A 15,076-nucleotide genomic window follows, 5' to 3' on the forward strand; every position below is an offset into this window, starting at 1 on the left:
TACGGTCAGACAATAATTTCGCTTCCCTAACTTCCGCAAAAAGGCAGGAGTTTCGAGAAGCAACTTGGGTCGGCGTTTTCGGTTCGGTTTTCCACTTCAACGTAGAATCTCATTTCTAAGATCTTTGAACACAAAAGCATTCGATTATTCGATAATCAATCGCAAATACGAAAGCACTGGAGCCACGACGATTCTGGGCATCGACTTTAATTTATTCGCCCTTTGTCTCGTATTCTTTAGTATTCGTCGTACTATGTTTCCTTTATGGTTGAAATAATGATAAGCGATCAGGCAAATTCTACGATGTTCATAGACTCAAGTAAATGCGTGCTTGATTTCCTTTAATACTACGCGTAATATTTTATAAACGTAGACTCGATAGGTATTTTAAGCAAGATTGAACAGCATCGATCCGTGAGTCGAAAACTATCTGTAATCGATGGCTAGCCGCGATGCTGTAGAATCTCGTTGCGACGCTCATCTCTTTCAATCCGTGGAACGCGAGCTACGTGTCGATTCGCACGGATGTGTTCCATTCTTTTCGTTTCTTTATACCGTTGTCTGTGTTCTATTCTCTGGTTGATCTGCCATGATATCGACGTGTCCCCGCGATCTATGGGTTTGTCGAAAGCTTCATTCGACATTTGTCGCGTACTCCTCAAACTGACCCTCCGTTTCCGCTAGTTGTTCACGCGACGATCAACCCTTTCGTCGTAGTGAAAAATTCGCACCAGATCTTCCGTAACGATAAGACTTTTTTGAGTCGTTTTTTACATATATGTATACTACTTCCATCTTTCTGTCGAGTCGCGTGTTATCGCGACCGCGACTTATCGGTTATCGTTCCCCCTTTGGACTGTTTTCCTATATTTTGGGATATTTTTCGATTTCGACGCATTTACATTGTTTCTCGCTTAAGCATAGGTCCGTGTTATAGATGTAAACGCAATAGAGACAACGTCGTAGACATGCTGCACGTTGAAACTTTTAACCGACATCGATCTCTGATTCACGACGGTCAGTTTTAATCCGTGATAGTCAATCTCGAGTTGTTTCCATATAGAGTTTCGGTACCGTTCTCGTCGAGTGATCCACGACCGTTGTTCTCTCGAGTAAACGAGTAGAACATCCACGTGACGAGTCGAACTCTTTGCCGAATCGCGTGAAACGAAATCCTGGCGATTCACGCCGCATCGATATTCTTCTCGTTTCTAGTATGGTGATTAAATTTGTTCGGACTTGGAGGAAGCGTCGGAATACCGAAACAATCGATGTCAACTGACTTATAAACTTGGGTGTCTTTTTTAGGAAGAAGTGTTAGTAAAATTGTTATTCCCTGTATGGATATCGTAAATACCATAAAACAAAAACACAAAAAATAATAACAAACCTACTTATATCCGTATGACGATATATGAATTTTAACGATATTCTATAAATGGCTGTACCGTATTGTAAAATCAAAGAATATAGCGTATAATAAAGATTAGCGTGATAGAAACAATACGCGTTGTTACTTGTGTCTTGACTCGCTTCTCCTTTTGATATTCCCTTGTCCTACTACCATTGTCGTCGATGACAGTCACAGAATCAACGAAATTACAGAATCAATAATACTATTTTTTATTAATAACGACGGATACAATGATAAACTCTTATCCCTATGATCGCGTAAAACAAAATTAAATTAATGAATTTCTCAGCATGTGTCGGAAGGCTTCTTTACATACGCCACAAGAATGTGATATCTATCCAAAATACTATATTCTTGTTGACCGTTGTCGTTTTTGCTCGGGAATAGGATCATCTGGCTCACTATTTCGCGCGCTACCACATTCTCGAACTCCTCTTTGAGGTGATCAGGGATCCGCGAGATGAAGGGATTAACCGCAATCATATGACCTGCAACAATGATCGATCCGCTTTTACAACGTGTAACCTCCTTTTCAACCTATATTTCCGTTACTTTGTTCTTGATCCCAGCTATTCAAGCTCCTTTGCTCGTTTTATTATGGCCAGCTAGGAAACGCGATTTAATTATATAGTTATGATACTTGACCAATATACTACTATTCTGTACGTTTTAATATTTGCATGTTCTGGTAAATGAAGCATTTTTCTCTCCTGCTACAGTGTAGAATCTCGAAGCCTACGTCCTTCAGCATCTTCCTTAATGTCGCTCGGGAATCTTTGCACCGATGGAAAAAAGGCACGAAGCGATTTGCGTCCTGAAGCGAGAGTGATTCGCTGAGTTATTCAGAAAATCTGAATTATTGGAAAAATATTATTAGACGCGTTACCTCCATATATGGTTTGTATAGTGGGTTCTCGTGAATCCTCATGTAGGCATCGAAACCGCTGTTCCAAGCCAGGAACATAACCAGAGCTTTTCCTCCTGGTTGCAGCAACTTGTAAATATTGTCGAAAGCCTTCCTAAATTCAACAACGAAGAACGTTAAATTGCACGATAGAACAATTAAGTAGAAGAGTTAGGATCGAACAGTACCAAGAGTTTTGACACCAATGGAGGCAATAAAAGGACAGTACGTTGCTATATTGGGCTAATTCCTCCTTAGGTAAATCCAAGGTTTCGATGTCCATTTGCAAGAACGACAAGCGTTTCTCGCCCTGGTACTTCTGTCTTGCGTAATCGATCATCACCTTCGATATGTCCGTCCCTGCAAACATTTACGATGTCTGCACCATACTTCAACCATCCTCTTCCCCTTGTTCCTTTACCTACTAGCTCCGCTTCCAGTGACAACCTAGGTAGGATCAGCTTGTTCGTTACGTCCCCTGGTCCGCAACCGATGTCGATGCACTTCCCTCTCATCTCGGACATCTCTTCCTTGAATTCCTCGACAATGTCGAACGCGTCGCGGTACTGAAGCTTGCTCGCGTTTATGTATTCTTCTACCGTGTTCATTTCTATTCGACTTTTTATCTTTCTAATGATGTATAAATTTCTAACGAAACTTAGTTCGAAACGAACGATCGAACAATTCCGACGTGTCTCGTGGTTATGGACCTTCGACCACGACAATTCGTGAAAATTTCAAAACTTATGTCGATTGGTGACAATGGCTTCGGTGTTCCGGAGGTGGGAACAAAAGTACGTATTGACTCGATACACTGCCAGATCTTCTACTGATGACTTTTCGACCCAACTTTGGTATTTATATTCAGTGAGTCGTACAAATAACCTTCTTGCCATACAAAAATACTTCTCCCATATTTTTATTTTACTATTTTCCTCTTCCTTTTTTCTTTGCTTCTGCCACTACCTACACTTCTTCTTCTTTTTCTTTCTTGTCACGCGTGGAAGATGGCCACGTTTGAAAGATGAATGACGTCTTCTATGTTTATGTCTGGAATGTTTTAGAATCGGTACCTCGTCCGTTTAATAATTTTGAAGACCTGTTATTTCTTATTTCATTCTTTGTGCCGTAGATCTATCGTGATCGCGCGTCTTTTACGGATCTTCGACTACGACGGTCGTATCCAGCGTGATTCTACTTAAGCGTCAGCTCCTTAAACTGCTTGAACGTTGTCAATATTTCGCCAACTTGATCCTCGTGTATGAATATTTATCTGTTATCGACTTTGTACGATCGGAAGAAAATGGAATCGGAACTGTTGGACTCGCGTATATTAGTTACACCGTGTCCATGATATCGATAACGAAATGTATAGCGGAAGGTCCACCGTGCGTTTAGAACATCGAAATTTGATAGGATAGGTCTGGACCTACTTCGCAAGAGGGATGAGGTGGTGCAAAGACGAAGGGGGGAAAGTAGTCGCGGCCGGTTTATGGGCCGTGTAGATTCGGTATCGTCCGATTTTTACCGAACATTCACGAATGGCTAAACTTGAACTGCAGTTTGATATGCATTCTAGTCCGACTGCATTCGTTCGTACAAATAATATTTTGCCTGATTGCCAGGTAGGCCTGGTAACACTGCCGTTTTGTAGTCGTTTTAACTTCGTAATAGGGACCATTAACCGGAAAAAAGTCGCGATTGATCTGGCAGATACATTATATGATGAACAGAGATCGGTTTATAAATATTTTTAGATAGGGATATTGTAAAATTTATTGATAAAGGATGGTGCAGATTTTTCTGAATTTAAAAGTTTACGTTGAAATCGCTGCATTTCTCGGATATACTGTTTTCTGACCACCACTTCCACCCAGCGAAAGGTGTCGTTAGGAAATCGAACCTAGCATCGAGGTCTATTCGCAGCGCAAACATTGTATTTTTCGCTCGATTAAAAGCCGCCCTCGTTATACCGATGATGGTTCTCAGCGTGTATTCTTGTTTCGCTACGGCATGCTGTATTTATCGCGCGCGTGTCGTCGTTATTTTTATAGTCCGGCTGCTGCGATCCTGCGCCCTTTCTCTCCACGGTGCGTAATTAATAAATTAAACTGGAGCGACGTTTCTTCCGATCGATCACAGGGATTCAGCGCTTATCTTTCGTTTGCCATGGATTTGCATTCTCGGACGCTGTAGCCTGGTATTTGCATACGCGTGAACCCTAAATATAACCGTAGCTCAGGCCTATATACGTAGGGCGAAGGGTGGTTTCTTCGTTAAACAGGTTAACTGGAATAATTTCAGTCGTACAATAGGATTACAGCAGTCAGATTTTGGGGACAGATATGCACTTGACGCCACGGTGTAAAAAGTAGTCTGGGTTGATCCGCTTTGCTTGTTTCCCTATTCTCGAATTTCCATTTGTTTCCACATAACGCACAAACTAACGCAACATGTGCCTTTGTTGCTTTAAGCGCCAACAAAAGCTCATGACGCGTATCTACCTTCCGGAGTCTATGCGAGCTTTGCAGTTGTGGAGTAAGAATTCAACCGAGAGATTCGTCGGTCCTTCGAGATTTTACTCGACTCGAATCTTGCTCGAGATAAAACCACGTTGCAATAGAAGGATCGACGGATAGGCAGACAGAGAGACGGAAAAGGGAGAGAATAATGGCGCAGTATGGCGGAAGAGGATGCGCGAGAGGCTCGAGGGGAGTAGAACAAGGCGGATCGAGGTGGAAAAGGAAGATGGATGCGAAACCCGCGAGGCAATGATAGATAGAGACCGCCTCTTGCTCGCGACCTCTCTCACCTTTTCTTTCAAAGTGTTCTATCGGTACCGTACTACTACTACTCCGTTACACAAGATTCGAGGATTTTCTCATCTTCCACGAAAGCAACGTTTTTCCTTTCGGAAAACGAATAGGAGGAAGGACGAAGAAGGAAAAACGTTGCTCTTTTTTTCCGTATCCTTCTCTTCCCGCGTTCGTCTCGTCTCTTTGCCTAAATCCTCGTCTCTAGGTTCGCGTGTATCGAATGAAGGAGACGGCGGAGAGAACGAAGGGCTTTGATAAATGACTGACGCGGAAAAAAATCCGTGTCGATACGTCTTGCTCGAGAAGATGAGCGCTCGTGGATAGGTAGAGAGAAAGAGACAGGGAATGCGAGAGGCACATCCGGAAAAAGTAGAAATTTTAAGTCAAAGTACATTTCGATTTTGCGTTTAATTTTTACAATTAAAAACAGTATCGTTACGTTTAAGACTTGACAGGAATATGGGAATAATTCGGCGGACCTTTTAAGAAACTTCGAATCAATTTCAAACGATACTCCGTGATTTCTCAGACTGGGTTCTTGATGGCGTGGACGATTGTCAGGTCGATGGTCCTTTCGCGGATGCGTGCTTTATCGGAAAACACTGAGTGAGATATATGGAGAGATTATACGAGATGGCGTTTCAGAGTCGAACAGGCCGCTATTCTCCGCTCCGTCAATTATGCTAATTTCGATTGCCGCGAGATTAATGGAAGAAGGCGGCGTCCCCTTCTAGTATACATATACTCGGTTCTCGAAGCCTCGACGCCGGAGACCTGACGTTCCTTCCGCATTCGGCCGACCGTGCATAATGTACCAGACTTGTAATTATTGCGGGTTACACGCTGACCTTTGCTATCCGTGCTGCGAAACAGCTTCTCCTCTCTGCTAATTTTGCAAATGCGAACCACCGATAGAATCGTATTCGACACGATGAACTTTCGGTCGTACCGAATCTGTAATACATTGGATGCCGCGTTGTTTAGGTTTCCTTCGCTGGTAGAATGGAAGAAAAGAGAAGAAACAAGAAGAAAAGGAAACAAGCTACTCGATGGCATCTTCGCATCAATAATACATGTCGCTCGATATCTATAGCGTCTCCTGCCCTCCGCAACTTCTCTACGCATATTCGACGCTTACACTTGCGCGTGACACAAGTGACCTCTCTTCTTTCGTAACTTTACTATTGTTCGGAGTTCTAACCATAAACGGTAGCGTATTGTCCACGACCCACACCTCTCGATTCTTCGTGGATACCTGTCCTTCAAAATTTTATCTCTATTATCGGCGTCGAATCGCTGCCAAGCGATAATAAAAGACCTACGCGTTGCGAGACAAAGAGCAACAACGGCAGGAATGAGAGAATATTTTCAGAAAGTAGAAGAATGGGTGTACGAGTAACTAGATGTCAAAGTTTCAAGCGCCGAAACGTAAAGGTTGATTTTGGTTAAAAGGGTTGGAGTAGCATCCCTTCGCCGTGTGCGAAAATATTAACGGACAAACGGTGAGCGCGTGTTCTATGCACGCCTTCTCTCCTTCGGAGGAAAGTATGAAAATCCATACAGTCGCTCGGAGAAAATATCCGTCATTTAAAATGGATGGATTTAGGTGGATATAAAAGTGAGGGGTGGAAGAAACCGGTGGCTGTGCAAGGGAGGCCCTCGGCACCGGAGGTTGGGTGAGCTTGGAGGCGACTACTGAAAGTCGGTAGCGCCGGTGGCGGTGGAGGTGGAGACGGAGATGGTGGCGGTGGCAGCGGCGGCAGAGCGGTGATGGTAGTGGTTGCCGGTGGTGTTGGAGATTTAAGGGAGACATTTTAAATGGATGGTTCTCTCGCAGAAGCCGGCTGCCCCTGGTATTATCCAATACCGTGGCTCGTCTCGCGGCCCCGTGTCTCTTCGCAAGAATTCGCGAGCATCCGAACGAACGGAAGAACTGCGAAAGAATTATGCTCCGACGTTATTTCTGTCGCCACCTCGTCCGGCGTCTTTATCCACGAATTTTCCTTTGCGTAAAAAAGCCGGTCCTCTTAGCCGGCAGCTTTTCTACGGAAAGTAAAGTTCTCGAGAGAAAGTTTCATGAAAACTCGCGACGTTAAAGCGAGAAGGGGTTGGAAAAACGCAGAGCGAGACGTGCCATGATACCGGGCTTCTACTTCAGAGTATCATCGACGTAAGATTATCTTTCGGTTCGTAACGAACAGGGCAGATATCGCGGTCGGGAATAAAAATACCAGTGCTTGTTTCTTGTCTTTAAAGATTGACCCGTGTTGCCGCACACAGCTTTGTATTTCGCACGAAGATAGTGCTACATCTCTTTAAGAAGACTGTGTTTCAGGATCGATAGAGAACGCAATCGCATTCAACACCTCCGACATCTTTCGGTCTACCTATTTTCGCGTTAAAAAATCGTCCGCGGTACCAATGACCGCGGAACTACACTCGACTATCAGTCTTTTTCAAGAAAGTTATTCCATTAGAAACATCTAAAACTAGAAATCCTTCGAAATGGACTTTCTAGAAATTCGACGAAATTTATAGCTTTTACGAGTTGCTATTAATGGCCACCGACCCTATGGCAGTTCTACTGGATCACGGTCGACCATTAAACCGAGCCCTAATGTTTTGTAGTTATAGGCTCTCCTCTCAAACGAAAGGTTTCTCGCGCTCCGTCTGAATTATATCACGGCCATACTACTTTGGCGAACTCGATTGCCTCCTTCCGTAGCGGCGCACCTCGAAAACGAACAGAAATGTCAGTGCGTTGACGCTCCACCTTTTCCACGGATGTTCGCGACTCGTCGCGAGAGAAGGCAGGCAATCGTGAAAGAACGTTTTCCTTTGTAGTGGAAGAAGGAAAACTGAGATCGCCCAATGAGACCGAGGCGACAGTCCCGCGACCAATCGTCGAGTTTCCAGCATTCGGATGTGACTGCGAACAGGTGTGGCAAAAGAGGCTGCGGGAGTAATGGAAGAGAGACGGTAGAAAGAGAGAAAGAGAGGAGACTCGTTTTCCGTGCAACGGGGGTGGATATAAAGCGTGTGGAGATGAGCAGGCGAAACCAGGAACGGCCCTGCGCGATCGGCAGTTTCCCGAATTCGTTTCACGGACCGGAAGTCGGCATCGTATTTGCGCTTTCCATTGGGTTTCCGAGTGTCGTCGGGGCCAATGGCACGACGAATGCCGACTGTCGGTGCCGCGATGCGGATTCTAGAGGGGTTGGTTACGCCCCACGCTCTACCTATACACCGAATGAAACAGCCAGAGAGAGGAACGGAGGAACGGAGAAAGCAGGAGAGGCTGCCGCTTCCTACGAAACCGACAGAGACGGGCAAAGGAACGAGCGAGATTTCCTTTCCCGTGCATCTCCTTTCCTCTTGCATTCCCTCTTCCATTCCCGTTGGACTATCTCTGTATTTGCGAGGGAAAGAGGGAGTTTCTCCCTCTCGGAGTCTTTGTCCGTGTGCACGTGAATGTGTACGGACGTCTGTGCGCTGTGAAGAGGTCGAGAGGGAACTGGGAGGAAAACGAAGACGGGGACAGGCGGCAGAGGATGGCGGGGGAGGGAAATGGCGATGTGGACGAAGATGAGGATGAGGACGAGGACGAAGAGAGGGCGAGGGCCGCCTTGCTTCGATCCGAGAAAGAGACACAGATAGAGACCCGGAGTGAGTCCTGGCTTCGATCCCACAAGGAGGTAGACACTCGGTAGCACTTAAACTCTCCTCCCTCTGCTTACCTCCGCTCTTTTCCCTCCACCCTACAATCTGCCTTCCACTACCCTCTCCACTACTTTATCCGTTCCATCCCTCTTGGTCGCGGCACTATCTTCTCCTGCTGTTTACTGCACTCTTCTCTTGCGTTGTTTCTCCTTTCTTTAATTTCTTGCTTTAATTTCTTCTCCTTCCCTTCTCCTTCTTCTTCCTTTTTATGTCCTTTAGCGATGAATATCGTGGTTTTGGAAATTACTATCGTATTATGAGGATTAAGAAATTTGGAGAACTTTGCATCGGCAAAGACGTAACTGATCGGGCTTTATACGAGCTTCCCTTTTTTTTTCTTTTTTTTTTTAAATTGACGGTCCCTTCTAGCTAATTCGTTTATTCCACATGTAAGCTGTTGTATCTGAAATGACGTCATTCGGTGATGGTACGCGACAACGTTTCTCGTGGATTTTAGAAGCGGCGGGAATAGCAGCGGCGCGATTAAAGCGTTCGTTACGGTTAATCGCGTGAGCCGTTTATTTTTATAAGTCAAGGTTACCGTAACACCTGTACGCGCCTCCAGCCATGGGAATCGAGAGCAGTTTGGGGTTGACATTTTACTCGCGCTCCTATAACCGGAGGGCTCGTACGGCGTGTCGTTAAAAACGAGCTAATTGGTTTCATCAAAGCGCTCTTGGTGTCGCCGGGGAAACGAGTACCATGCCGTTGAGTGCCGGTTGATTTTTCGCCCCGTATACCGGTAATCTTCGTTGAAACGTCTTTATAAAATCGCGACCGTGAGCGCGAGCGTGAGCACAGGCGCATGAGCCGCGTTCCAGCTCCGAGCTCGCCTCTGCTAAAGCGTCAAACGTCCTTTCATTCTTTCGCGCTATTTACCCGCATATTCCGTAAAGCCAATTCAGCTTAATCGAATTTCAAATTACGCGGTTCCCGCCGGTATTTTTCTTCCGAAGCCCGGGACATGAACTTCGGAGCACACTTTCCACCCATCGACGTTCCTGCCTCTCTCTCCTCCCTCTTTCTCTGCTCGTCTATCGAGACCGATCCCCTTTTTGTTTTTCACTCTTTTTCTTTCCTCCTTTTTTCCTTTAATCTTTCTCGCCTCGACGTTCCTCTAACTAACGGCGGAGAAAGAAGCGAGGCGCGAGGGCAAGCGTGGGTTAAAACCCTTTAGTCTAGACCACAGGATCGGTCGGCTGGCTGCCGGGGAGTTTTCTGTTCGGCACCACTTAACAGCAAAGCCCGAGAAAAGAACTTCTCCCCGTGAGCTTTCCACGAGAAGCAGCTTGGTTTTATCGACTATCAAAAATAAAAAACGTCGCCTTGGTAGAAAACAGAAAGGTCGACTGTTCGGACCGTCGATTTTCGTCGTCAAGTAGTATGTACCTTCGTTGGACGAGCAATCGAGTAGTCAGTTGATCAGGATACCAGACGCAGGAATACAGTATAGATATGGTAAACAAAAATGGTAATACGTAGAAATAAATTAGTTTGCCGGTAGCCACGGCCACTCGGTGGCACGATGGCGTCGTGGCGAACCAAGGGGGACGGCGGAAAAGACGGAGAAGCGGAATAAGAGGAATAAAAGGAAGGGGATCTTGAAAGTGGTCTCTCCCTCCTCTTCCCCTTAGCTGGCAATGACAGATACAAATAAACGATCCAGCGGTTTCGCGCAAGCGCCTTTCCAGAATCTAGCTTCTACCGTTCTCTCCACCACCGCCATCGCCACCACTACCGACACGGCTACCACCCCCTCTTCGTTCTGCCACCCTGGCGGAAGCGGAGGTAGGCAACGAGCACCCCGACATATCCACCACCACCTTGGGTGGAGCCTCGTAACTGACGTCATCAGACGTACAGACAAACGGCACAGACGTAGAAACCAATGCGCGAAAGGCCAGGTGGCTTACGTCTGCGTACAAATAACCGAGTACTTCGGCCACCCCTGAACGGACCCGCTTGGAGAACCGCCCCTACTATACCAACGATTCTCTTGTTTCCTAGGCGTCCCGGCTTCGACTTTGGTCCCGCCTGACTGCCTTCGCTGCCATCGCTTGCCATTTCCGTTTTGCGAAATACAACCAAGAAACTTCGACCCTCCAGTCAAGGGGTCGAGGATCCATCGAGGACTACTTATGGATTCGACGGTGTCGATGCCTCCGAGCGAACTCGATGGCCTTCGGGGGTACCAAGCCTCTTTCTGGCTCTTCGTTTCATAAAAGAGCTTCAAAGGCACCGATTATTCGTCCCGTTTAATCTCCGCTCGTCATCGGCTCGATTTACCACGCTCGACATTATACAGCTGACGAGATTTCTAGTTTGGTCCCCTTCGTCTCGGACACGGTATGGTTGTTTGCTGTTCTCTCAGAAGAAAAGTAACGCGATTTGCTTTCGTCTTTTTGTAAATCGTCGGGAATGAAGCTACTACGTGGAGAATCATTAAACGTGGAGTATGGTGGCAGGGTGGGTGGAGGGTGAAAGCTCAAGGTCGCGTAATTGCATATCAAAAATATGCAAGCACGAAGCTAGAGGTCCTTAGTCGCGTTTCTCGAGGACGAGCGGGAAATTTGCGCTTCCGACGTGACAGGTTTCGGAAAGTGAATTCTTAACTCATTCCACCGGTATCCCCGAACTCCCCAACTCCCCGAGTTTCTCGACTCTCCTGGCACTTGTGCAGAACTGGTAGCACCGATAGGAGGAACACGCGAGTAGTAGTCGTTGGGGAAGTTGTATCGAGACCTAGTGGCAGAACCGCAGCAGGGTGGACGGCTGGAGGAGGCAGAGGCGGCCGAGGCGGCGGATACGGAGGAGGAGGAGGGGGTGGTGTAGGAGGTAGCGAAGCGAGGCTGAGGGCAAGAGCGCGAGGGAGGTACGATCGGTAGGTAACACCGTGGCGATGCTTGCGGGGAGAGAGAGAATAGAGGGAATACAGCAGATAGAGGTAGCTTGGAGTCGAGTGCCCGGGGCTGAATCGACCCGGCTACATACAGCACACCCCAAGCCAGTCCCTCTCTTACTCGTGCATTCGCTCGCTCACTCCCCCTACCCAACGTTCTTCCTCTACCGTCTCTTCGACTCACCCTCTTGCCCACCTGCCGACACCCACCCGCGCTACCCCTTTCCACTCATTCCCTTTCTAACCGTCATCTCTTCTCTTTGCTTCTCTTCTCTTCTCTCCTCTTCTCTTCTCTTCTCTTCTCTTCTCTTCTCTTCTCCAGTTATAGTTCGTCTAGTTTTTCCCTTCCCAATGAGAATTTTAGATACGAGTTCACGGCCGTTCTGCTATTTCATCGTGTTCCTCTTCTGCTTCATTCCCATGCGTGTTACTTCTTTTTGATTTTGTCGTTAACCATATTCTTCCGTAATTAACTGCCCTTAACTATTTCCCTCTACATCCTGTTATCCTCTTTTATCATTTGATTGCTTGTTTTTGCGAGGTAAAACCAACTTTCGAGACCAATAGCAATTGTAACTAACGTCTTCAAGAAAAGGTAATTCACTGAAAAATCGACGGCATAGATAAACGAATGGATCGATCAAATTCATCATTTGAAACTCAGAAATTTATCATTAAAGAATGTCGTCACTCTCTGATATCTCGATGCTATTTCAATAGGTCAATAGCTGATCATACGAAAACTCGAGAAGGTAAATTGGCTAGTAGAGTAGTCGATGAAGGAAAGAGAAGCAACGAACGACGGCGTTATCCTTGGATCTATCGTTCGAGGGCACTCGGTGATTCGTCCTCCCGTCGATTAGGCGCATATCCGATCTGGAAAATTCGCTTAGATCACCGGATAAGCGTCGAGTACGATCCTCTGGTGGGTCGAGGTTCGCTACTCGAGACACGGAAAGAGTCAGTCGTCTTCGGGGGACCAATCGACTGCCTATTTACCCGCCAAACAGAGCGCGGCAAGCGAGTTCCTCTTTCAAATTCACCCCTTTGAGCGGCGTTCTCCTGACGCTTCGCGCCTCAAGTATTCGCCAGACAAAACGGTCTCATTCCCATCTCAATCTATATTCGCACGTCCAACACACTCGAGATTATGAATGCGTGGGGTTAATGAAACCAGGGAAGGCGTCTGCCTTTGCACCACCGACCGCCACCACCCGCCTTCCGCCCCCTTCTTGCACCCCAATATCCTCAACACCCTCCGCTATCTCCACACGTTCGTCGAAGTCTTGGCTAGCACACCTCCGCCGTACTCTTCTCGTGGTCTCTTTCTCTTCATCCTCCGGCGGGTTCGTCATTTTCCTTCCCGTCCTCTTCACCCTTTCCATATTCGTCGAGAGCATGAACCGTCGCAGCCCTAGCTGCCCGCGGTTCTACTACCGTTTTCCACGGAGTAAACAAAGTCAACGCGGGCGCGAACTCGGTCTACTTCGCTTTATTTTTTCAAAAGAGCGTGTGCAAGCGTGAATGAGCTACCGCATACAGGGGTAAATGTGGCCAGACGACCAGCTCCTACTCTACGGATCTCCTTTCTTTTCGTTCTTCATACTCTTGAATCGATTCTCAGGAGAAAAGGTTTTATCTCTTGGTTGCTACTTAACACTCGCCTTTCCTTATCTCTGAACTCTCTCCTTTTCCCCTCCTGTTGCCAGTAAGATCTCAATGTGATTAAATAAAAATCGAGATGGAAAGGGGAAATACGCGTAAACGAGATGTTCGTTTCGAGCGATAGATTTTCGTGGCTCTACTCTTTATGGGATACGCGAGCGATAGAAACGCGCTTTATACGCGACGGGAAACAATGTCGATCGGTTTTTCGTGAACAACCTTGTCGACGCGATGTCGACGGTGCAGCCGGAATTCCGTTTAATTTACTGTCTCCTAAAGTTTTAGTAATTTCGCGTGCATGTTCCGCGCCGTTCACGAGTTTCTCTACCAGCTGGGCAACTCTGCTGCATTGTGATTCGCCTGACGTGCCCATAGATGGCGGTATATGAGCGACCGCTAGTGGACAATTTTCAACCGCGCGACTCGTAAACATTCCAACAGTCGAATATATTTAACAACTTTGTAAATGTCGAGCGTTGTTTCAAGGACTCAAGGATAGTTGGGAGCGTTAGTTCGCGGCGTGCTATTGTTCGTAATTTCTTCGATGTGTACATCGTTCGAATTTTCATGGTGTTATTTTTGTTGCATCTTTGTCGTCTGATCAGGTGCAATCGCGACGAGTTGTTAAGTAATGCCGTTGACGATCGCCATATTAGTGCCTGGTGGATCCCTTCGACACGCGGTTCGTATCGTTTACGAAAATATATGAACTCGTTCGTCGTTAACCTTGAAATTTTAGTCCAAACTAATATACGTTAAGCGAGGAGCGTATCGGTGAGACTCGGTACTGCTTTTAGGTGTTGATTAGCAATTGCGGGTGTCAGTGAATCTTCCAGGGATACCGTATCGAAGCGTAGAAGCGTGGAAGTGTCGTAGATGAGACAATATCCAATCTGGAACAAGCACATTGGAGATGGACGCCACGCTGTTGCAATGAAACGGAGAGAGAGCAGAGTAAGGTTATAAAGATTTTTATTCCGGGGTGTTATCCATGAAGTAATGGTAGCAGTAAACCACGGAAGCTCGAGGATAGGTCATCGATAGTGGCGAACCTCCTCGCGTTAGGCGCCTCTTATACTTTGCTATGGTGGAAGTATGGAAGTCTCGCATTACGTTGACTTACAGGTACTCACGGCGTTCCTTTGCACGCACTCTCTTCCGGGAGGATACATTTTCGCGATCTCACCCCATTAACGAGGAATAGCGCCGTTCGATCCGCGTTGTATTCCTAGTGAAACGTTGGACCGTATTTCGATTTTATCTTTCCTTTGTTTGTTAAGACCATTTCTCAATCCGTGAAATACGTCACGAGAGGCGGTCTTGTTCGCAATATCATTGCGTGTCTTGGAAGATAGCTATTTTATGGATATGTATTTATACTGGCCATAGTGTACATGAATTTGGAGTTTCGTGAGCTTTGTTATAGAAATAAATATAAAAGCGAGGCGAACTCGAGGCAACTATAACGAAAATTAATTAATCTATATATATAAGGTAATTGACACATATATACTAACTAAATGATACATTGATATTTAACGCTGGACGATTTAGAAATTTCTTCGACGATTGCGGATTTGTAAATTAGCAGATACCGACAGGGTCTTGCAAATTTATTCGCATAAATGTTTATCCTTGTTATTCAATGGATGATACGA

General features: G+C 46.2%; 2 protein-coding genes across 2 annotated transcripts in view; one reads left to right on the plus strand and one right to left on the minus strand.

Moving 5' to 3' along the window:
• LOC132910065 (5'-AMP-activated protein kinase subunit beta-1) overlaps positions 1-15,076 on the plus strand; it is a 259,654-nt gene that overhangs the window by 48,244 nt on the left and 196,334 nt on the right. The gene's annotated exons all lie outside the window — the stretch shown is intronic.
• LOC132910067 (juvenile hormone acid O-methyltransferase) lies at positions 880-3,239 on the minus strand. Its single transcript, XM_060965512.1, has 5 exons — positions 2,740-3,239; positions 2,507-2,678; positions 2,301-2,433; positions 2,081-2,228; positions 880-1,902 (listed from the first exon to the last, which is right to left on the minus strand). The coding sequence occupies exons 1-5, from the start codon at positions 2,924-2,926 to the stop codon at positions 1,700-1,702; spliced, it is 843 nt and encodes a 280-aa protein (XP_060821495.1). The 5' UTR covers positions 2,927-3,239; the 3' UTR covers positions 880-1,699.

Source organism: Bombus pascuorum, chromosome 8 (genome assembly GCF_905332965.1).
Source record: "Bombus pascuorum chromosome 8, iyBomPasc1.1, whole genome shotgun sequence".
In the NCBI taxonomy this organism is placed as follows: domain Eukaryota; kingdom Metazoa; phylum Arthropoda; class Insecta; order Hymenoptera; family Apidae; genus Bombus; species Bombus pascuorum.